The sequence below is a fragment of the Anguilla rostrata genome, chromosome 8, assembly GCF_018555375.3.
Source record: "Anguilla rostrata isolate EN2019 chromosome 8, ASM1855537v3, whole genome shotgun sequence".
In the NCBI taxonomy this organism is placed as follows: Eukaryota; Metazoa; Chordata; class Actinopteri; order Anguilliformes; family Anguillidae; genus Anguilla; species Anguilla rostrata.
The window spans coordinates 20,871,431-20,896,339 of NC_057940.1; the positions used below are offsets into that span (position 1 = coordinate 20,871,431).

Consider the following 24,909-nt stretch of genomic DNA (forward strand, 5'->3'; position numbering starts at 1 on the left):
TCTAAACATATTTCACATGGGAAACCTGCTTTCGATTATGAAAATGGGACATGGCTGATTTTAATGGCGCACATCCATTTCAATCACGGCAGAGAGACAGAAGCCTGATAGCTAGCTAGCGACCGCCAGATTTGTTCCTGTGTCACTGGCTAGCTGTGTCAATATACAATCTGATGATAAAAAATTTTCATTAGGCCTACTGCCTGTATTCAGAAATGCATAGCTTGGGGGCTTCTAAAGTTACTAAACGCCAGCTTCCATGTGGAATCCATTATCCCGAGATTTTCTAAAGCAAAAGTACCCAACAGTGAGGTAAGAAGTTAAAAGGACCATAATTTTTTTAGATACAGCCAATGTACCTGCTAAACTAGATTATAGAAACATCTAGATATAACGTTATAATTAAATTAACGTTAGCTTAATTAATGCTAATGTCGAGTAACGTTCACATTCATAGCAGCTAATGTTATCAATACAACTATATGTTAATGTTACTTTAACGTTAATTTAGTTAACTTAGTTAACGTATTGCTAACGTTAACATTAGGCTTAACGTTAGAGTTTAACTTTGCTTGGTTTATGAAAGTTAACGTTACCTAACATTACATTTACAATTTTTTTAAAAAGCATAACATGGTTGAGTATTACGTAATTAAAACAAAATGGCCAATATATATTTCATATCTTTTTCTTATATACATATATTGTTAATTAGAAATATTGCTAACTAGGTGCATACGTCTGGCCTTTTCCCACCACCCTGCCGCCTGTGGTTCCATCAATACTTTTCAATTGGATACTTCTGCATGTGGCACCACTGCAAGATGGCTGCCATGGCCCAGAAATAGTCTGCCATGTATTTCCTGAGGGTTGTAGAAATTCATCGAACTCGCTCCAGCGTGAATTATCACATTGTGTTAATCAATAGAAGCAGCTAATAACATTTTACATTTTCCTGGATCAAATAATTTTCTAGGCTGAACAGAAGAGAGAAAAGTTACGTGCTGTCCCATTAGATGAAATATATCAAATGGTTTACTTTAAGGGAACAGCATCTAGCTTGTTATTAGCTATACGATAGCCTAACTAGCTTACTAGCGAGGTAACATTATCTAATGGTTATAAAGGGAATTATGTTGTTATTTTGGGCATAGTAATATTATGGGTTCATAACTCAATTTAAGTGTTGTTAGACTATAGCATATGACAATGAAAACTGTCATATCAATATTAGGCTATTTACTTTTGGGAGGAGCCTAGCCTACAGCAGGTTGTTAGCTGAATCCGTTACACTTCTGTTTGCACAGCAGGAACGTGCTAAACAGCTTGCTAAGCTAGTTAAGTGAATATGTTTAACTAAACAGTTGTTAGCAACTACTCGTGGCTTATTTCTCCAGTATTGCAATGGGGGATGGATCTGGCCGTTACTGGCTAGCTATTTTCCATATGTCCCCCTTATTAAAGTGATGATGGCAAAAACCAACGATGACAGCTTACTAGGTTAGCAGCAGCTCTATGGGACAATTAGAAGAAAATTAGTTTAACCAAAAACGTCTGTGCGCATATGTGATTGACTGATCGTCAGTGTAGTTGATGGTAATCACAATGTTAGCCTATTTTCATCCTGTGCTATGGTGCCAGTACATGAACTAGCTGATTTAGCTAGCTAATTTATCATAAATTAGCCATTGTTGTGAGCTAAAAATTACAGTGGCAGCCATTACACCGTACAAAAGGGCTTTATTTTGGTAGTATAACCAAAAAAAAAAAAATTGTAAAAACTCGTTTGACAGTGACTGCATGCAATGTTATTAAGAATGGTAGGACAGACTAATTAAATTGAAGATGTCACATACTTAATTGTGTGCAACATGTCTAGAATTTAATCAATCAAATCCAACAATTTTATTTATTTAGTAAATCCAACAATTTTTTGAGTCTACGTAATAATACTGGACACTATTTGGAGTGGTTTTGGAGGTTATGCTGAATCCATTTCTGACATCAAAATTCAAAATGGCCGTTTAAACCAGAAGTGGCCATATTTCAACTCCCGGGGGGCCGATTTTGATGAATTTTGAGGTAATTTATATGCTTAATATTTAGCATTTCAAGCTGTTAAGTGTTGTCTTAATATAATCACTATCAAAAGTTGGCAAAGTGAGTTATGCTAATATTAGCTAACTAACAAGCTAATGATAGCTAACTAGCTAGCTAATGCGATTAGCTAGCTGCTAATGTGATATAGGAAAACCTAGTAAATTCTTCTCCAGATCCATAGTTAGCTTTCCTATACAAAAGTTGGGAAAGTGAGTTATGCTAATATTTGCTAGCTAGCTAATGAGCTGACGTTAGCTAGCTAAGCTAATCGCGATTAGCTTTTTGCCAGAAGAGGGGATGAAGCTGATTGAAGAAATTGAAGACTTCGTCATCGACGTAAGACGCGGGATATAGCTAAGCTGTAACGTGGCAAGTATCCATGATGAAAGCTGACACGTAAGGTAGTTCAAACTCAATCGAGCTTTATTGAGGAACCTGTAATACGGACATCAAACAGTCATTCACTTCGCTAACTTTTAATTTCTGATTTACATAAATGAATCCAACCAAATGGGGTGAAAATTTTAGATTTCTGTAAAAGTGATATTTACAGTGTACTTAATGTCAGTGGAGGTTTGAATCAAGAGTGCTCAAAGTACAAGCAAGTGTACTTGCAGAGGCATTTTGTGATGTGATTAGTGCGAGTGTTCCATCGTGAGAAAATTAAATACCTGACTGTGGGGTGCATCCATATGCTATAATGAAGTGTCTCAGCTGAACTGCTGGGGTGGAGTTGTAGCTGCTCCAGGGTGGGTCGGTCTTTTGCCCTTGGGCCTCAAACAGCACAGAATGAAGTCCTTGATCCTTGTTAGGGAAACAGCACAAGCGCGAATCCTCAATAGGTGCGACCACACACACGCATGCATCCACGCACACACCCTCACACAAACACGTGACCTCTTCTTTGGCTCATGACCAACCTTTCCACAAAATCTTGTGCAAATCTGTGTATCCATTTGGGATTTATGCGCCTTTTTGTGAGAGGCCACGCCCATCACCGTGCCCCCTCTTGATCAATCGGCCTGAGAGTTACTCGGCCTGAGCTGTACCTTCCGGTCATGACCAACGTCCATGCAAAATTTCAGCCTCCTGGGGCGAAAACTGTGGCCGCCACGGGGTGGGACACTTTTGTGGACCGGCCGACCGACCAACCGACAGACAGAGCTATAGAGCTGCGGTCGCAGCTAATAAAAAGCATGACTGGACAGGGGAAACAGAGGGTGTGCCCAAATGCTGCTCAACATTCTGTTGTTGGCTCCTCACCTGGTGGCAGCCCTGCACAGAACTCCACAATGCCGCATTTTCCTGCTGGTGTAGGTTGTGAAGGGATCATTGCCGCAGACGATGTCATACAGTGTCACACCCACTGACCACATGGTCCTAGGCCTGCCAGAAACTGCTCTTTCTCAAACCACTCAACTGGCTAGAATTCAGGGGTCCCTGATCAACAGACGCAAGAAAAATCAGGACACCATAGGGCTAGTCAGTTAAAATATTTGTCCCGCCAGGATATAGGAACACACTCGTACACTGGGAAAAACAGCAACACAAAGTGTCCCAAGATAATTATTTAATGATGCTACAAGTTATATTTCCGGATGCATCACAGTATGACTTCTTTCCAGAGCTTCCAAACACCTGCTAAGATGCATGAACTGCCCCCTCTCACTGACCAGAGATGCGGTGTCCCTCAGTGGGTCCCCACACCCAAAGTCAATCAGCTTGATCTCCTTAGTGTCTGTCTGGATCAGGATGTTCTCGGGCTTCACATCGCGGTGAACCACTCCGCGTTTGACAGTGCTGTATTGCTCCCCAGCAGCTGCCCGGTTATACTGCATGCCTGGTCCTCATCCAGCACACCCCCCTGTTCTTGGCAGTATGTGAACAGGTCCTTGCAGGGGTCTGGGCGCTCCATTGCCATGACATATGATGCAGGTCTATCGAACCAGTCAATGACTTTCAGGATGTTGGGATGAGTCGATGGGGTGTGAACCATCTGAAACAGTCTGACTTCCTTGGGCATGGGCGTTTCCATTCCAGGCTGCGAAGAGAAATCAGGCAGTTTTGGTGACAGCAATCTATTTTTCCAATTTTTAAAACATGCATTTTGTGTTGTTGCTGAATTATAAGCCAAGTCAACATTAGTGTTATAATTAAACAAACACAAATTATTAACATTAAGAGTAAACCTGAACCTACCAGGTGTTCATAGTTTTAAAGTTTTATTTCAGCCTGCTTTAGGTTCTTCTCTGTAAGATACATAAATTATGGGGGCTACTTTCAGGGCTCCATAAATATTGGAAGAGGTACTTACCAGCTGCAGTTCCTCATCTTCATCTTTCCTAACATATTTGAGGGCCACCTGATGAAAGTTACAATTGATATTGCAAGCACAGTACTTTGTGACAATAAAGAAAATACTAGTGAATGCCTTAATGTACAATAAAAACAGGTTTGTCGTGATGATGGAGTAATACAGACTCTCAAAGACAATAAAATGTGGAGAGGGGTACACATGTTACTATGGAGTCTAGATGAGGATGCACTTCAGAGGCTTGTTTGTGGGCACACAGCATAGAGAAGGTGAATTCTGACTGGCAGTCCATCAGATATGCAAATCCCCGCGTACACATGGTCATATCCTCCTTGCCCAAGCAATTGTCTTATTCTGTAGAATTTGTTGACGCGTGTTAAAATAAAGCAGGGAGAGGCCACTTGTTACCCTATTACATAACAGCATTTGCAGATTCCTGCTTTATGAAAGCAGACAAGATCCTTCAAAATGTACTATATAATAAGAATTATATAGTAATAAAAAACAATTTTCATGAAGTGCGTTCAATTTGTCTTCAAGACACAATATTTCCTTTAGTCGACACATCTCAAGGCATTTACATTTCTTGAACATACTGTATATTGATGTCTTGATAATAAAACAAATCAAGACATCACATAAAGTGATATTAAAGACAATTGCAAGGTGTCCTAAGACAATGGTGATAGGTATGTTAATCGATATGGGGCTCTTAACAGTCCATATGAATTTAATGGATAATTCATGATTCATGATTTTTTTTTTTTTCTTTTTGTCCCCTCCTCTGTTTTATTTTACTGAACTCCCCTCTCTGGTTAAAAAGTAGGCTACATGCATGGATAAGAATACAGCCTGTTCACTGTTCAAAAATTGGAGGCTAGCAAGAACACAATAGACAATAGTCTAGCAATAAGAGGACTACACTACCTGCAGACCAATGAAATATCTTTTTTGTCATTTCCATCAATACATTTTAACAACATTGAATGATTTGCAGGTTCAATTCTGCAGCACACAATAACATTACTGCTGAAATTAACAGTTTTATCTCCATACTGCTTTTCATCATAGTATTAGTTACGGCAGGTCAGCATTGAAAGAATCCACAAAAAGTCCCAATTAATGTGTAAATAATCTTGACTCAACATCAGCGTAGTTTACCCTAGATAGTGTCACCAGACGTCTAAAATATTTTACTAAGAACTGCAGAAAATTTGTGCTGCAATATCTGTAAGGGTACATCAGTACATACAGATTTGTAAAAAAATATTGCAGCAGAAAAATCTGCAGGGCATGCAAATAGTATATTGTATAGTATATTATGGATATCCCAGGCTTCATACATAAAACGGTCATTCACACACATTTGATCACAACATTTTGCTGAAATGACAGCTACCAGTTTTGCATACTGCTTAGGACTGATTTTTACCAATTCATTTTGGCAGATTTTCTCCCAGTTGTTCAGGTTGGTTGGGTGACACTCTTGAACTACAATTTACAGATAGTGCCACAGATTCTCAACAATGTTCAGATTGGCACTTTCACTTTGCCACTGTAAGACCTTCACCTTCTTATTCTTCAGACACTACAATTATGCTTTGCTCTTGTGCTTGGGATTGGTCTGCTAAAAAATGTTTTTTTTTTTTTTTTTTTAGGAGACAGAACCAGTATTTTTCTGTATTTTGCTCCATCCATTCTTCCTTCAGTTTTACAAGATGTTAAGGCCCTTCTGATGCCCCACAGCATGATGCTGCTAATGCCCAACTTCACCATTGGGATGGTATTTCTTGAGTCATGTTTTAGGATAATCTCACACATAGTGCTTTGAAATTTGGCCAAAAAAGCTCCATTTTGGTCTGACCTGACTAGAAAGCCTTTCTTAGATCTCAGCTGGGTCAGTCATACTTTCAGAGAAACTGCAGGTTTTGAGATGGCTCTTTTTGAATAATGGCTTCTTTCTTGCCACCCTCCAATACAGCTCAGTTTTATGCAGAGCTCTTCGTATTGGTTAACTGGTGCAACTCCTTTTAAGTATATGACTCTCCAAAGTAGTTGTTGGACTGTCTGTGGCTTCCCTCACAAGACTTATTCTTGCATGGATGCTGAGTTCTGAGGTCTTTTCTACAGTAACTGGGTAGTGTGACACAGTTTCCACTCCCTGATTACTGATCTAACAGTGCTCAATGGGATATCCGAATACTTGAATACTATTTTGTACCCTCTTCCAAATGTATGTATTTGTATTACTTCATCTCTTACTTCCATAGAATGCTCTTTAGAATTCATTTTCAACTTTTTTCAATTTTGGTACCTGACCAATGATCCTTAAACAGAATGGGGTTTATATTCAGAAAATGTGGCAGTTACTTTAACGGGTCATAGGAGGAGGCCTATGGACAATTTTTAAAATCTGTGAAAACATGGAGCTTCCAGGGAAGAGGGTTTGAATACTTACTGTATGTGTACTTCAATTGAAGTATCACACAGTATGAAAGTAGCATTTGTAATTCAGTAAAATGTCAGAATTTGTCAAGGATCTGAACAATTCTGCAAGGGACTGTGTACCTTTCAAAATATTGTTTATTGATTTTTAATTATCAAGTAATATGCTGTCATATTAAATAGGCCCAAACATTGGAATACTGTGGGTTCATGTAGCTTTCACCAGTTGCTGAAATATTTTGTCCAACTTGGAGGCTCTGAAAGTTCCTAGAAAACAGGACAAAAGTGAGAATTACTGAGTAGAAATTTTGAATATATGAAATGTAAACAGATGCACATTTGGAAAAATAAAGATAAGTCTGATGATTATCACAGTGTTTGACCTGAGGGGATGGAATATGACAGAGAAAAAGATCATTTCAGAATCTGAGTGGATGAAAATGCATTTTCTGATGTTAAAGGCAAGAAAACATTATCTGTAATGGTATGTCAAAGCATCAATATTTAAAAATATATAAAAAGTTGATTTAGTCCACATACTGACATATTGCTTGCTTTGGCTAAATATTTTATGTGTTCCATGAAGGTTAATCAGATGTAATGCCTGTACCTTGCGCTCCTCTGGGTCTGTGACCTCCTGACAGGACACTGTCAGAGATGCTGCCTCTCCTGGCTGTGACTTGAGGACTGTAGCTGTACTGGAGCACTTCTTCAGAGACTACAGATGAGGAGGAACAGAGAAACCATCAGCTTACAGGGTCGCCACCTACTGGAAGGACCTGACTCACAAGGCAAATGTTTTACTGGCACTAGTTCAAGAGGCTCATATTCCTTACATAATCATCTGCGTGATTTCCCATTATCCCTGCAGTTATTGGACTGCTGCAGCTGACAGCAGTTGATCTGCCAGCATTTTGCAAATCGCATTACAGTGGTCTATGAGCAGCAGGTCCAGTCGCCATCTATTTAAAAAAATTTTAACAGCTCACTGCCTCACATAAACTTTACACTAAAAACTGCCCTTTATTAAATAAAATAATGACCTTGTTTCACAAAGGGAAAATAAATCTTTTAGCAGGTTCAAGCATTCTGCAGTTTATGTGTGATCACTCTCTCTTTCCATCACTAGTATGGACTAAACATTGTGAGGATAATATGGACAGTGTGAACTCACCCCATTGTCCTTGAAGACACACTCTTCCTTTAGGTAGTCTTCTGATTTGGGGCACACTGTCTCCTTAAGCGTAAACGTAATGGACTTGATCATGACGGAGCCATCTCCGGGCTCAAACATCGACTGAGAGAGGGGGGAGGGAAGACAGGAAAAGCCACAGTTCAGATACAAACATTTAGGTTTCATATTTAAGTGACATTTGCTGCTGGAGACACATTTGTTTGCAAGGCTGCAGGCAACAGAAGTGAAAAGCAGACATATAGTACCATTGACCGCAAAGCGCCCTTCTTTGGAGGTCCAAAAGCTTTTGTCTCCTGGCTTTTCTGGTTGAAGTCTGCAGTGGCCGCGGCAAGGACATCTGTAAAGGTGAAGACACTCCTGGCCAATGTCACAGAGACAAAAGCAACAAGGGAGAGCAGCAGCAGAGGTCCAACAGAGCTCTTCATCTTATGTGTCTCACTTCTCATCTCAGTCACACATTGGTCAATTACAGCATGGGGTCTGAGCTTTTTAAAGGTTAAGATTAAGCAACTCCACATGGCCCCCTTGGGACTATCTACGTCCATCATGTCAGAAATCAGGAAGGTCATGTTCTGTTGTGAAACTCAGTTTTCTGGAAAGTTTCTGTAGACCCAGTACAAACACATCATTACAAGTGCAATCCTGGCTTTTCCATCTGTGAGTACACAAGAAAAAAAAAACAAGCAGGGCTGTGTAAACAAGAAGTCCATAAGTCCTATGTGCACCTTTTTAATGAAGCAGTAATATGAGTAACATTTGGAAATATCCAGTGACCATCCAGTGAATTTTTAAGACAAAGACTTTTTTTTCCTTCATTTGACTCCACAATTTTGATTTATAATTTTAAAAAACTAACGTGGATAAAATGCATATTCTCAGCTTTTATTAAGGGGTATTTGGTTCACCATGCAGAAATAACCACACATTTTATACATAGACCATCCCCACCCACCCCGATTTCGAGGCTTCATAATGTTTGGGATAAATAGCTTCAAACGTGTTTCTGATTAGTCAGGTATGTTCAATTGTTTCCTTAGTGCAGGTACAAGTTTGTTTTTATTCTGGGCTTTTGATTGAGTCTGGAGTCAGTCTGTTATTGGTGTTGAACATGAGGATCAGATTTGTGCCAATGAAATTTAAGGAAGCTATTATCAGGCTGAGAAATAAGAAAAAAAGAAAAACAACAGAGGTCAAAACCGAGACACAGGTCAAACCTTCAGCTTACCAAAATCTACTGTTTGGAACGTAATTAAGAAAAACAAAAGCTGTGGTGAGTTCAGTAGGCCTGGTAGGCCAAAGAAGACCTCTGCAATTCATTACCAAAGAATTCTCACTATAATAAAGAAAAATCTCTCACACCTCAAACACCTGTCCAACAGATCCAAAACACTTCAGGAGGCAGATGTGGATGTGTTAGTGACTACTGTCTGCAAAAGACTTCACAAACAGAACTACAGAGGCTGACATGATCTGAATCCAACTGAACATGGCTTTCATATGCTTGAAAAAAAAAAATAATAATAATTAAAAGGCCCCCAAAACAAGCAGGAGCTGAAGATGGCTGCAGTACTGGCCTGGCAGAGAAGATACTCAGCACACGGTGATTTCTATAGGGTCACAGACTTTCCATGCAAAGGATATGACAAACTACTAGACATGACTAATTTACATAGCATTAATATGTCCCAACCATTATGCATAAAAAGTTCTGTAATTTCTACTTGATGAAACCAAAAATTATTTTTTTTAAAACACTCTTTAATAAAAGCTACGTGTGGTTAAACTGCCAAATCAAGAAAAAAAAGTCTGTCATTATAATGGGGCTATATTTTACAGTTGAGGGCATTATGTTGAAGTCATGTCTTAATTCAGTTTTAATACAAAATACAATGTATATTTTGAGAGAATGCTTGTAGAGGACAGGGTGGAAAAGCTGAATGCTACCCAAAAAATTCCCCCTGACAATGAATGACATGGTCACATTAGCAAAGTATCTTATTAGAATTTCATACGAATATTGCATTTATTTTCTCTCTCTTTCTTTCATTCGCTCCTACATTACCTTCCCTTCTGATGCCCCGGTGCTTTGCACAGGGCAGCACATTCCGTTCTACCTTGCTGCTGTTTTTCCTGTAACTATTGTGCATGTTGTCATTGGGAAACTCCTCGGGAACGCATCCAAATGCTCATCTGGCATCAATCAAGCAGTTGTTTTCAAAGGGAAAAGTACGGAATTTTAACTTAACCTCCTGGGATGTCTTCACTTGTATATCAGTTTGAAAATAATTTTAAAATAAAACCGTGTAAATCTAAAGGCCAGTTTTATTACCATTGTCGAGAGTCATTTGATGGGAGTGAGTAATCCGCTTCACCAAGCTATGTGGCTGGCACTAGTGATCCACTGAATGTAGCCATGTTTTAATATAGCTATATATTCTTAGAACTGTAAATACCATTGCCTTCTCCACATATGCCACACTTCACCAGCTCATCTTGCTTGTATTACCATTGTAGTCTAATGTATTTTGGCGACCGCTGTCTCAGGCTTTACACAGGAACAAGCATTGCGTGGCTAATAGGCCTAAAAACAATGACATTGTGATGGAAATGTCCATGGTTAAAAAGCCAACATATTTTAGAGGTATGGCATGGCTAGCTTCTTGAATTTGCCTCAGGTCACAGTTTAGAGCTACCTGAAAAGTGATTTTGACTGGAATAACGTTAGCCCAAACCACACATTGCGACATATTTTCGATTGAAATGGCCTATACTTAGCTATTTCATGCGGGAAACTTGGTTTTGGTTAGCCTATGTAAACTGCCAGGGGGTGATTTTTACCCACGCAAACCCATTTAGCACAAATCACAGCAGAGAGACAGGCCAAACTTTCTGATGATATAGTTATCAATGCACCCTTTATTCCAAAATGTTGTTGCAAAACCTGAGATATTAGCAAAACCAAACCAAATAATTACTTAGCTATTTGGTTAACTAGCTTACAGTAGTTCCGGCCTATAGTTATTTCACATTTGGCTTCGTCGCCATACGTTTAAACTCGGTACTTAGAAACTAAATTCTCCGCAATCAGTTTTATCATTTCGAATATCACAGTGAATATAAGAGCGGTGCTTTTGTTTACGTCACAGAACAAACATTCTAGGCTAAGTATATATAAGAGGAAAATAACCCCAAACACTTCTGAAAACAGTGAAACATCACTCGTTTGATCGATTTGAGCATTAGTCATTTAGTCTGTTGCTTATTTAAATTAAAAGGATGCCGAAGAGGAAGATATCATGTAAGACCGTTTTTAGGCTTCCTTCGCAGTACTGAATTTAATAATGCAAGATTGGCATACACTATAATTAACACTTTAAGATTTAAGCCCTATAAAATGTAAATTGCAATTAGGAAGTTCTGACGATCCCTTTTGGAAGTGGAATCAAAAGTGTTGTCTGACAAAAACTGGTCAGTGTATGACTTGAAAAATTGAATAAGATCATGACTGGCAGATTCTGTTGTATTCCATTCAGCCTCGGACGACTGCCATCCAGAGCAGGAGAGCAGACACACCTATGGTGATAACTTCTTCAGCCCAAGACAAGTCAATCGTGATCCTTACCATCTTCGAGGTTAGCATGCCAACATAATGCACATTAAAAGCTACCACACAGCCGTAGCATACAGTAGCAGCAAGAGATAATCTCTTGATAGGTACGCTTTAAGCAATGCAGGATACATCACGCGCTTTAAATAGCCACACTTTCATTAGAGAAATTATATACAATATCCTATTTGCATGTTCTGCAAATTTTTCTGCTGCAATATTTATTTTTTTACATATTTGTATGTACTGATGTGCTATAGGTTTTGAGGCGAAATCTGCTGCAGTTGTTAGTTAAATATTCTAGACATCTGGTGACACTATCCAAGTTAAACTATGCTGTCAATATCTGTGGATTCATTCAATGTTGACCTGCCATACCAAATACTATGTTGGTGAAAGCAGTTTCTTGGAAATAGGTTGAATAGAAAAAATACCTCCTACTGTTGTTAATTCCAGTGTTGTGTGCAGCACAATTAAACCTACAAATCATACAATGTTGTTAAAATGCATTGACGTAAATGACCAGATATTTAATTGGTCTGTAGGTAATGTGGTCTCGTGTTCTTGCTAGCCTCCATTTTTGAAGTGATTGATTCAGACTAATGCATGTCGTTTTAACCAGAGAGGAGAGTTCAGGAAAAAGTACCGGAGAAGGGGACAACTGTAGGGCAGAAGAGAGCACTGCCAACCTCTGTGGAGGAACCAGTTAGGAAGAGAAAGCCAGAGAAAGAGAGCATCTCGGCCTATGGAGACAAATTCTCCAGCTCCAATGGCAAAATTAAGAGCACACGGAAAAGTTAGGACCATAGCATTGAGCAATCATGCACTACTGCACAGCAACATTTCTTTTTCATGGGCAGTTAGGCAGATCCTTCATTGTTTTTCTAAATTTATTTAGCAAATAATGAAATGTAATATTGTTATCCATTAAAATTATATGAACAACAGGCCCATATTGACTAGCATAGCTAGTAGGCATCACCATTGTCTTAGGATGCCTTGCGGTTGACTTTAAGTGGTTTATTTTATTATCAAGACATTAATATATGTAAATGCATTGGGATGTCTTTAAAGTTAAACATCACATCTTGAAGACAGTTGAAATTGAATGCACTTCCATTTATTATTATCTGTAACTTTTTGGGACATTCTGAAGGATCTTGTCTGTTTTTATAAAGCAGGGAATTGGGAATTAACTAATTGGGAAATAACTGGTGTCTACCTGCTTATTTCAGCATGTGTTAACAAGTTCTATAAAAAAGGAAAATTACTCGGCCAAGGAGGATATGGCTCTGTGTACGCAGGGATCCGCATATCTGATGGACTGCCGGTAAGAATTCACCTTCTCTATGCTCTGTACCCAATAACAAGCCATTGAAACGTTGTCATCTACACCCAAATGTTTACTTTCCATCTCATGACAAACCAGTTTTTACAGCACATTAAGTCATTCACAAGTTTTTTCTACGTTACAAAGTACCATGTTTGAAATATCAATTTTATCTCTCAAATGTATTTTTCTCAGGTGGCCCTCAAATATGTCAGGAAAGATGACGATGAAGAACTGCAGCTGGTAAGTACCGCTTCCATAATTTATGGAGTCCCACAAGAATATTGTATTTTGCAGAGCTGAAACTCAGGCGGGGAGAACTAAAACCGCAAACTTCAAACACCTGGTAGGTTCAGGTTTAAGTGTTAATATAAGCTTAATCACTCTCGTTTGTGGAGTTATAACACTAATGGTGACTTGGCTAATAAGTCAACAACACAGAAGGTATGGGATTTAAAAATAGGAAAATATAATTGTTAGCTAGCAGTTTGCTCACCTACCCCATGTTATGTGCTAATTTGGCCAGCTCTCACCAAAACTGCCTGATTTCTCTCCGCAGCCTGGAATGGAAATGCCCATGCCCAAGGAAGTCGGACTGTTTCAGATGGTTAACACCCCATCGAGTCATCCCAACATCCTGAAACTCTTCGACTGGTTCGATAGACCTGCTTCATATGTAATGGCAATGGAGCGTCCAGACCCCTGCAAGGACCTGTTCACGTACTGCCAGGAACAGGGGGGTGTGCTGGATGAGGACCAGGCGCGAAGTGTGACCGGGCAGCTGCTTGGGGCGCTACAGCACTGCCACAATCATGGAGTGGTTCACCGCGACGTGAAGCCCGAGAACATCCTGATCCAGACAGACACAAAGGAGATCAAACTGATCGACTTTGGGTGTGGGGACCCACTGAAGCACACTGCATACAACGAATTCTCTGGTCAGTGAGCGGGGCAGTTCATGCATCTTAGTGGGTGTTTTGAAGATGTCTGGAGCAAACAGTCACACTGTGATGCATACGGAAATATAGCATGTTGCATAATCATGAAATAATTATGTGTTGCTGTGTGAACTCTTTTTATATCCTGACAAAGACTAATTTTTTTAAATGCCAAAAGGTATGGCATACTGATTTTTCTTGTGTCTGTTGATCAGGGACCCCCGAATTCCTGCCAGTTGAATGGTTTGAAAAAGAACAGTTTCTGGCGGGCCCTGGGACTGTGTGGTCAGTGGGTGTGACCCTGTATAACATCGTCTGCGGTAACGATCCCTTCACTACGTACACCAGCAGGGAAATGCGGCACGTGGAGTTCTGTGCAGGGCTGTCATCAGGTGAGGAGCCAGCAGGAGAGGGCTGAGCGGCATTTGGGCGCACCCTCTGTTTTCCTTGTCCATTAATGTTTTTTCTCTTTCCCTAACAGGGATCAAGGACTTCATTCTGTGCTGTTTGAGGCCCCGGGCAAAAGACCGGCCCACCCTGGAGCAGCTACAGTGCCACCCCTGGCTCCAGCAGTCCAGCCGAGTATAGCGTGTGGATGCACCCCACAGTCAGGTATTTAATTCTCACACGATGGGATACTTGTATAAATCACATCACAAAATGCCTCTGCAGGTACATCTGAGCACTCCTCATGCTGAGTGAATTTCATTTATGAAAATCAGGAAAGGCAAGGATGCCTGTTGCACTGGAGGTGCATTGCATTAATTTGGGAGATGTGCTAATCCTTATTTAAAATATAATTGCACATTAGCTAGTCACAAAGGAAATTACTAGCTGGATAGCTATCTTGGCAAAGGTGTTATAGTAACTATAATTTTAATGATCAATTATCAGTCGAGTAATAACTTGGCATTCTTTGTGTTACATGTTAGTTTCACTGCTCCCTTTTATCCCAGACAGAATACTCACCTACCTATCTTCTGTTTCTTCCCTCCTTTTGACAGCTGGGTGTGGCAGTGAGGCAAAGACAAGTGTTATTTAATTTTTCCCATTGGAGATATATTTTAATCCCCATCAACATGTCCCATCGTTGCAATGTCCTCCCGTCAGTTCTGGAGGGTTTTACAAGTGCAGGAAAATCTCGTATGAGGACGTCGTATGACATTTTGATTTTCACTCAGTGTGATATGCTACAACATGTTTGTGACCGAGGTGGTCTTATCCAAGCAGAATCAAGGGTTTATGGCTGCATTAGGGTCTGACATGGTGATTGGCTGGCAGCATAGCTATTCAGAGGATGTCATTTGGTTTCCAGCATGGTGATTGGCTTGCAGTGTAACAATTTGTGGGATGCCGTTTGTCGTCCGATGTGATTAGCTGACAGTATAACCATTTGAATGATGCCTCGTGTCCAGCATGTTGTTTGGCTGACAGTGTAGCCATTTTTAGGATGTCATTTGGGGTCAGATATGGTGATTAGCTGGCAGGATAACCATTTTTAGAATGTCATTTGATGTTCGGCATGGTGAATAGCTGGCAGCATAGCCATTTGGAGGATGTCATTTGGTGTCTTGACTTGTGATAGGCTGGCAGCATAGCCATTTGTAGGATGTCATTTGAGGTCAAATATGCTGATTTGATGGGAGGATAACCATTTGGAGGTTGCCATTTGATGTCTTGACATGGTGATTAGCTGGAAGGATAACCATTCGGATGCTTTGTGATTTGCTGGCAGCATCGCTATTTGGAGGATGCTATCCGGGGTAAGGCTGGCACCGTATGTTTTTGGAGAATGCCATTTAGAGTACAGCATTGTGTCTTCCTGAAAGCCACTGGGAGGAAAGAAGACTGGATGAAGAAATGGGCGGCTGGACAGAAAACATGGCTACTTGCAACAAGGACCAAAAAGAGTGCTACAGTTTACAGTATGAAACGGTATCAGCATTTACCCCTGGAGAAATCCTGACTACGTTACAGGGATAGTCTCCCCTTTTTTGGAAATTTGCTTTTTGGCTAACTTACATTGCTTGTTGATACGATCTTCCAATTTCATCCCTATGAGTCCAGTATAAAAATATTAGACTATATATCTAGGGATGCACGGTAACTTGTCCTACCTCTATTAATGGCTGCAGATGGAAGCAATGTTAGCTCTGCTAAGCGAAATAATACAAGCCTGAGTTGGGGTTGCCAGGTATGTGTGCCTTGACTGTGTGACCTTTTGCTGCCACTGCAGCCAATAGTATTCCATACCTGACAACCCACACTTCCAGGTTGTGCTGCACAGCTACTAATCACTGCACCCAGTGGATGGATGCATGATTAGTTGTCATAGTTCTGATTTTAGCTGCCTCTAAAATACTGAGATCTCTGTTTTTATTTTTAGTCGTTATGAACTCACAAGGTGCAAGAGTAAATAACTCAGCTTTCGGTGATGCTGGAAAGTGTATTTCCATCACTAATTAGCAAAGCTAACGTTGCTTCTGCCTGCAGTCATTCGTAGAGGCAGCACAGTTAGTATGCAGCTTGTAGATATTGTCTAATATTTTTGTACTGGACAAACAGGGATTAAATTAGTACCGATCTTATCATCTAACCGGCAAAATTGGCCGATATTCAAATTTCCCAAAAAGTTGGGACTATTCCTTTAATGCCAACTGACCGGAGACAGGCATTGACCCACGATTGGCCGTAGCATCACCCAGGGAAGGACCATCCTATGACCGCCCTATTGAGCCTGCCTGTAGCTGGTTGCAAACACAGGACACATCTGTCTAGTGCACACCCTCTAGTTGGACATTACAGCGATGGGATGTGCTTAAAATCATGATGGGGATTTTTTTAAATCAATCAATCAATCAATCAATAAATTTGAACGATGTAAACATTGACTGACTGACCATGTTTGTCACCAATCTACACCCTGAGCCGACCAGAGGAGGATGGGTTTCCCTCATATGCCTGGTTCCTTCCGAGGTTTCTTCCCATCTGCCACAGGGAGTTTTTCCTCGCCACTGTTGCTTTAGGCTTGCTCCTGTGGGGGTTTAGGCCAGGCTTGTCTGTGAAGCGTATTGCGACAATTGCTGTGAAATACGCTATATAAATAAAATTTGATTGATTGATGAGGGTTTTTTTTATCCTTAAGTTAAAAAAAAAATCAATAAAAATTAATAAATATATGTGACACGTGAATTTTCTAATAGTAGGGAACAGTAGAGATGAGGAGTGTAGTTGGGTGGAACCAAATCAGAAAGAACATACAATAGCAAACCAAATCAGAAAGGCCATAGAAGAGCAAGTCAGTGACTGTATGTAAAATGAAATGTAGGACGTTGCAGAAATTTACCTTCTGCAACCTAGCAGGGCTCCATATATTAGGTTACTAGAAGAAAATGAGAAGAATAATATTAGAAAGCGGGGCACACATTCTAATGCATTTAAGGGAATTGTTTATTTGTCATTTAGCATTTATGTAAAAAATACAAAAAAACAGGCCATCAAAAGGCATCTTTTCATATACTGTAGTGTAAGCAGAAATTACAAGTCATGAACAGAATAATGGAAACACTTTATGAAAAAGTACTTTAAATTTGAAGGGACTAAAATACAATTACAAAGGCTGCTACACAGTGGCGTTATATTTTTTAATGCCAATTAGATCTGTGTGTTATAAAACAGTTGTGGCATCCAGCACGTTGAAAAGTAAATTTCCCAAGTGACATGAGTTCCAAATTCAGTGCCTGAATTGCAGGTTCATTCATCACAAAAACTGCAAAATTTTTATGTAGTATTGGTAACAGTGTCAAAAATTATAACAGCTCATACCAAACGCGATGTGCATCAATAAAGAGGAACAGTGGTCGTAAAATCATCAACAGATGATCATCAACAAAACTAAAGCTTCAAAAATGACCACATAACTTAACTCACAGCTAAATGTGAGCATATGGCTATGACTTACAGATCAATTTATGAAAAAATCAGTTTATAAATTATAAATCATCCTACCTTTTCCGCCCGTGAATTAGCTTACAATTCCACCCCATGAACACCCTAAATTGTCCTTATATGGTCAAATTTTCTGTGATGTACTTACTATTGATACACAGCCATGTTTTCATAGTTTACTGCAGTGTTAATGTTATATATTTCAATTTTGCATTGCATAGTATTTGTCACTGTTGTTTTATTTCAGTATTGTCATTGACAGCCATCAATAGAAGGCTTCTCTTGCTCACTCTCAGTGGCTGTCAACTATATTACGTTTCTGGATTATAATTATTATGACATGATGTAACGTTTGCACAACTGATAATGTTAACAGCAAGTGTTGCAATAGGCTAGTTGATGGCCCACAATTTTGCGCCTCAGTGCTTCCCACAAAAATTAATCTGACACATATGGTTTAATAGCCTATGGAGCTTCGTGTGAGGGGACTGGAAAAATATTCTAACGTCTGAAAAAATGTGACCTGCAGCACATCTGCATAGCCGCAAAGAAAATTTTGCATGCCTACTCTGGTGTTTGTGTACGCACAGGAACATTTCAAGTTTTTTACATCTCATACGACAGCCCCAGTTCCAAAGCATCATTGCCGCCCCCCAAACCAATGAGATAGTTTGGAGGGGCAAATATATTTGGCTTGCAATACTCCCATAAAACATTTCAAAGTAGACATTTTCTTTAATCTTTCTGTAGGCCATAGTTTATTGTGCAACTTGACTGCCACAGTAAGCATTGGCTATTAATCTGGGCCTGAAACTGAAATTTACACTGCATACTGATTTTCTCAGTAATACCTAAAAACACATCGAGAGGACGTGGCATTTGTTTACTTCCATTCTCCAAAACTGGCACAACAATGGCAAAGGCCCGGATGGATGTGTCATACCGTAATACGGTGTGAGAACAAACCTAACTATCGTCCATATTATGATTTAGGCTGCATATTTTTATACAAGTTTGTTTGAGGAATACCTTACTAAACAATAAAAATTATATACGCCTACAATTTAATGAATAAAAAACATTTAATAAGTGCACTTTAATAAGTATTAAAGAGCTAACCAAGCTGTAAGTTGGGGCAAAAATTTGGGGGGCAATATACCTGAAATCAAGGGTACTCAAATCTGGCCCCCATATTCAAATCTTTAAATGATCCATTTCAAATCCTTATTTGAATATTTTTTTCATGTGAATACATTTATGTAATATAAACCTTGATCGCCTGGTTTCTGTGCTTGCTGGAAAGGTCAGATTTGTACTTTTCCCTTTGAACACAACTGCTTGATTGACGCCAGATGACCATTTGGATGCATTCCACAGGAGTTTCCCGCTGACAGCAGTAGTTACAGGAAACACAGCAGCAAGGTTATATGGAATATTAACTATTATTTTAATTTTGATTAAGAATGTACATTTTGTACAACTGTAACATAATGTAAAATGTCAGCCAGAAATGCAAAAGATATTTCTTTTGAGCTACACTGGTTGCTTCGTGCTGTTCTCTTGGGCATTACACATAATAACTGCTCCAGGAAAACGTTTTCAGCGCTTTCGTTAACATTCCCATTTAAAAAAAAAAAATTTTTTTAACTCTGCCTCTTCCTAAAATGTCAGTGTCTTCTTCATGAGTTGCACAATTTCCTAGTTTTGATGCTTGAAGAAATTCCAGAACCATAACCACAAAAGACCATATCAGCTGTTTTTGGACATACTGTAAAGCACCATTGCACTGTGTCTGGTGAAACCCAAAGATGTAGCCATTGCATTTCTTATTTTTACAGTTATTTTGGCATAGCCTTGTAGAGTGCTAACTTTGCTCATGTAACTGTCAATTATTCTGTCGTGTGGAACTCTGGTGTGTATGCCTCTAATTTGCCCACACTCCTGGTTTAGGCAGAGGAGTGGCTGAAGTGTTGGGAAAAGTATGAGCCGTGGATCAGGCTGGGTGACTGGAGCAGGAGTGGTCCTAACAGTTTAGCCAATGGACATCATACCCCGCCATTGCTGAGTGGTCAGCAAAAAAAGTTTTTACATTTCAGGGTTTATTTTATACATGCCACATTACATTACATTACAGGCATTTAGCAGACACTCTTATCCAGAGAAACTTACACAACTCAGTCCTCAGCACATTCAATTGTACAAGCTGTTATGATTAATTCTTCAATATTATTACTTTTTATAGTTCAGGACATGGCCAACTAGGAAACCTGTTCCCCTGCTTAGAATTTCACGTACAGTGACAAATTAACAGATATTGTTACTTACAATCAACTATTGCTTAACATTATTTTTTAATGGTTCCAATTGATTTAGTTTTGAGGCAATAACTATATTTGTTACATTTTCATCCCCTGAGTAATACTCAAAGCATATGTACTGAGTGAGCTGTACTCAGTCACCCATCCAAAGGATATGAAACAGAGAAAAGCAGAAAAATTCTGAGGGTTTGTGTGCGCATGCTTGAGTGCAGCATTTTCTGCTAGGGTGTGTACTGTATGGCCTTATATGTGGTGAGCCTGTGTGTGTGTGTGTGTGTGTGTGTGTGTGTGTTAAAATAATCCGGAATCACTTGGAAGTAAATTACAAATCCTTCAAGTCCTTTCTATTTTTACAACCATTTCCCCACAAATGGAGGGTGTGCACAGATTTGGCTCATATTGTGAAGTTGGATTACACTTGCAATTGTTATCCCATTAAAATGCTTAAGTATTCATTTTCTTCATGTAGAGTTAACAGGAGAACCAAGCACAAATACCCATATAGAATACTGTAGGCAAGTAGAATTTCATCATAGCATTATTACTACTTTATTGACAAAGAACAGGTAATGCAATTATATTCCATGATCAAATACAGAATTTAATAGCATTTAAATACGTCCACTCAGCCTACAATATATGATTTTGAGGTTGTTTCATATTTCTGACTGCATTCACAGTAGTAGTTCTATTTATCAAACTGCTGTAGAAAAACATAAATCTATCAGGCAGCACTCTCCAGATGTTGTCTGGAACGTAAATAATATATTTTGGCCTCTTTGCACAGCTGGTACGCTCTTACGAAATTGAACACACCAGCAAGTCTCAACAACGTAGGCTTTTCTGCTCGTTGAGGGACAAGGTATTGCTCAACTCTGGTAATTCCACTCTGACAGGGTATAAAAGGACGGGAAGCTCCATCTCCCCTCATGCTCAAACTATGAAGGCTATCGTGAAATCGCTACTGGTCGCACTGACCGCCTTGCTGGCCACTGCTCAGCGTGGAGTGGAGTTTAGCTACGAAGGGGTCATCGTAGATGCGACCACCCGGTACGTACAACAGGCTGGGGAAGAATACGCCTTCAGACCGCTGCTGAGAGCTCTGCAAGTTGAAACTGTGAGTAAAACGAAAACAAACCGCTGATAGATAAATGCTTGATTTATTAAAAGGAAAACACCACCGATCGTCAATAAGTTACGGTGCTGGGAATCAATACCGAATGTGGGACCAAAAGTTATCTGATAAGAGTAGAGTTGTATTAACACAGTACGAGTTGAATTAACACGGCATTTGACTGTGCACAATCGTAAACATTATGTTTTTGCAATGTTTACACATATTTGAGTGCGGTTTAAGGGCTATAGTGCAAGGCAACGTATTGCTGTTCTTAATATTTTGAGCCCTTTGACAGACATTTGACATACCCTCATAAGACGTGCATTAAATAAAACATCCGGCTGTTTAAAATAATATGCAGTGAATGTAGGCCTATAGCTTTGGCCAATGAGATTAATTAAATGATGCGGTTACTGGTTTGACTTTTTAAATCTTTAACCCAAGGTGTCCACTGCTGAATTTGTGGACAAGCCAGTGGTGGTCAGGAAGCTAACGTTCCCTCTGCATGAGACTATCTGTGAACGCACAGAAGAACAGACAGGCAAACAGTGTCCCTTAAAAAGGAATGGGGTAAGGACTATGGGGTAAAAGTGTGGGGGGATGCAAAACTAAAAAGTATAATAATAATAATAATAATAATAATTATTATTATTATTATTATTATTATACGTGTTGTCATTATATAAATATATGCATGATTGTGTTATTGAAAATACATTTAAAAGAATGGAAGCTTTATTTTAATTACCATAGTACAATGTTATTCTTATAGAAAAAATGTTAATTCTATTGCAATTAATAATACTGCATTATATCTTTTGAAAATTGAACAATTTCATGTTATTTGACAATGATTTAATTATGACATTCTCCACTTATTCAGAAATCATTTATGTGCAACATGGCGATTTCTCAGCCGGTACTTGAGAGCAGTATACCCCAGAGAACTGGCATCACATGTGAACCCATGACCACGAATCAGCTACAGGTACTGTAACCAGGGTACTGCAAAGCATCAGTCCGTTTGAGACTGATCCAGAAAGACTTGTCTCCACTATTACGGAAAAGTGACATTGCAAATATAGCAAAAATTTGCCAAAGTACACTGTGTTCTAAGGGTCAGTCCTCTTGCCTTGCTACTCTGTAAAGTGTCTTCGTAACAGTTCTCTGTAAAAAGCGCTATACAAATAAAATTAAATAGAAAAAAAATTAATTAAAGTACTTAATTGGTTCAATGAGAGCTCATTCTCATTCTTGGCAGGGGACTTTTTTAGTTTCTTACTGTGCTCTTGCTTGGCAAATTTACATTATTTTTACATTTAATGGCATTTGATATAATCTTTTCCTCCTCTGCAGATGTCTATAATGTATTTGCTGAGGAGCTATATTTTTTAATATTCTGAAAATAATGCAATTTCTGTATAATTCCTTAATGACACAATTCCTTAATAACGCAAGTAATATTCAAAATATGTTTTTTTTTAATTTATTTTTTTTTTAACAAAACTGGGTGTGATAGAAAACAAATTGCTTATCGATTATTAATGTCTTTCTTCACAGCATAAGATCCGGATGAGAAGAAGTAAGGCCGGCAAAGGTTCTGGAGGGAACAAAGGGAATAAGGGCTCTGGGGGAAACAAAGGGAACAAGGGCTCTCGACCCGGGGGTGGGTCCAGCATCGCTGGCAGAGACAAGGGAGACAGTGGCACCCGAACTGCATAGAAGCAGAGAGAAGGCATCACTAATCAAGCCCACCACGATTAGCACATCTTGTGTTATTCCAATCACTGAACTGCACCGTTTCGTTTTAATTTAGGTATGTACAGTAAAATCATATTTTGCACATTTTCTGAATTGTACAAAACTGATTGTGAATAAATACATTTCTGTGTTGATCTTATGTCTGTGGTATTTCTTCATTTCAGTGGAATCTGGTTGAATGTTGTGTGAGCATCTTGTTAAATTATTTGAATCCAGATTGTACAAATATTTTAATACATGTAAAGTACTTGCAACACACTGGAATACCATAGACCAAATTGCTAATTTCTGCTTACTTTTGGAATCCTCTTCAACCATCATGATGAAAATGTGAGTTTTGAAAGTTTTGTCCAGATGCTGATGAACATTCTGATAAACATTCTGATCTTTGTAAAGCAATGACCAGAATGAAAATCCAATCTCAATTATCGCAGACAATTGTTTGTGATCTGAACCATTCTCCTTCAATTTGGAATAGTCAATTATTATTGCATTTACAAAAATGTCAATTAGTTAGCAATTAATGAGATGAGTCGCTGTAGTATAAAGAGGTGGCAAATACCCATACGGACCGAGTCCCCCCCCCTCAAGAATGCTATGGCCAACAGTGCACCAGTCCGTGGGACTCTGGCTACATGGTTTCAGTTACATTGCAGACTAGTTCCCCATTGATATTTTTTTTAAACTGTTATTTGTTGTCATTGTTTCACCAGATTGCAAACTACTAGTTGCACTTTATCAAAGGCATAAATAGTTTAAAGCACAACTAGCAATTCAGAACTGGAAGAATTGGTAATGGTAACTTTCTCCGTACAGCAATTTGATGACATTTTATAATAATAATAATAATAATAATATTATTATTATTATCTCACTCAAATAGAGAGCAGATGTTAAGTGTAAAAAAATAAATGAATCATTAAAACAATATATAAAACAAACATATTGTGTTGGTGAACAATCTGTGGAATGCTCTTGCATTGTGTGTTACCAGTTTATTCTTCTGGAAATAAAACCTTTCAGTCTGCCGGAATCAGTGTCCCTATCAGGATTTGAATCTGCAATCTGCATCTCTATCCAGAGTACCACAAGATCACTTACTTTAATATGTGAGCTATACATAGAAAACAGATACATATTAAGATATTAAGTCTATTAAATCCTAGTTGAGATTTTAAGTTCTTTTCTATCTGGAAAGCTCAAGTTGTTATACTGCCCTCTTCAGGAGGATGTGGCGTTGGTCACTTGGGCGGTTGAGTTAGCACACAGCTCAGCGGTTCTCACACTCGGTCCGTAGGGACCCGTTTGTTGAGTTCTGTTACAGCCAATCTCTTGAGCATTTAAGGTGGCCGAATACATGTGTTTAAGTTCTCTAATATTTTTTTCCCTTAATTCTGAAATCGATCAGCCCTTGTCGTGCACCCCTGCTTAAGAGGGTAAGCTATCCCTCAAAACATCGGAAGTGCAATTAATAAAAACAATGTGTTCATAATTCTGTGTTTACAACAGTGGTGGAGTGAAAACCAGCATACACATGGTTCCCCAAGACCGTGTTTTTGAACTACTGGCATAGCTTACATAGTATTTCATATTTTCACTAATCAGTGGTAGCTGTTTCATGGGCTGCACATCAGAAGTGAAAATCTATACAGAAGAGACACATTGTGAGAGGCCTGCAGTGTTCAGTTTAAAGGAACTAAATATTTTACATCATATTACTCCTGTTAAAAATTTTTTAAAAGGTACAAATACATCTTCATCTTCTGGCTCAATGAAAAAACAAGGATTTGCAAGGATTTATACAAGGTTAACAAGGAAAAAAAACTGAAACGAGAA

At 39.0% G+C, this 24,909-nt stretch overlaps 3 protein-coding genes across 4 annotated transcripts; 1 reads left to right on the plus strand and 2 right to left on the minus strand.

The window, feature by feature from the left end:
* Window positions 1–2,057: 2,057 nt before the first annotated feature.
* LOC135261097 (serine/threonine-protein kinase pim-1-like) lies at window positions 2,058–6,394 on the minus strand. 2 transcript variants are annotated; one of them, XM_064347009.1, is made up of 4 exons: window positions 4,921–6,394; window positions 4,614–4,875; window positions 4,415–4,462; window positions 2,058–4,141 (listed from the first exon to the last, which is right to left on the minus strand). In XM_064347009.1, exons 2-4 carry the CDS (start codon window positions 4,737–4,739, stop codon window positions 3,866–3,868), a joined length of 450 nt encoding a protein of 149 aa, XP_064203079.1. In that variant the 5' UTR covers window positions 4,740–4,875; window positions 4,921–6,394; the 3' UTR covers window positions 2,058–3,865. The 2 variants fall into 2 exon arrangements, with proteins under 2 accessions (XP_064203079.1, XP_064203078.1); XM_064347008.1 differs by having other exon boundaries at window positions 4,614–6,394.
* Window positions 6,395–6,979: 585 nt separating this feature from the next.
* On the minus strand, window positions 6,980–8,638 carry LOC135261096 (cathelin-related peptide SC5-like). The gene is made up of 4 exons (XM_064347007.1): window positions 8,300–8,638; window positions 8,034–8,156; window positions 7,470–7,577; window positions 6,980–7,126 (listed from the first exon to the last, which is right to left on the minus strand). Exons 1-4 carry the CDS (start codon window positions 8,621–8,623, stop codon window positions 7,079–7,081), a joined length of 603 nt encoding a protein of 200 aa, XP_064203077.1. The 5' UTR covers window positions 8,624–8,638; the 3' UTR covers window positions 6,980–7,078.
* Window positions 8,639–12,699: 4,061 nt separating this feature from the next.
* On the plus strand, window positions 12,700–17,052 carry LOC135261098 (serine/threonine-protein kinase pim-1-like). Its single transcript, XM_064347010.1, has 6 exons — window positions 12,700–12,991; window positions 13,187–13,234; window positions 13,551–13,929; window positions 14,145–14,321; window positions 14,411–14,541; window positions 14,934–17,052. The coding sequence occupies exons 1-5, from the start codon at window positions 12,770–12,772 to the stop codon at window positions 14,515–14,517; spliced, it is 933 nt and encodes a 310-aa protein (XP_064203080.1). The 5' UTR covers window positions 12,700–12,769; the 3' UTR covers window positions 14,518–14,541; window positions 14,934–17,052.
* The last annotated feature ends 7,857 nt before the right edge of the window (window positions 17,053–24,909 follow it).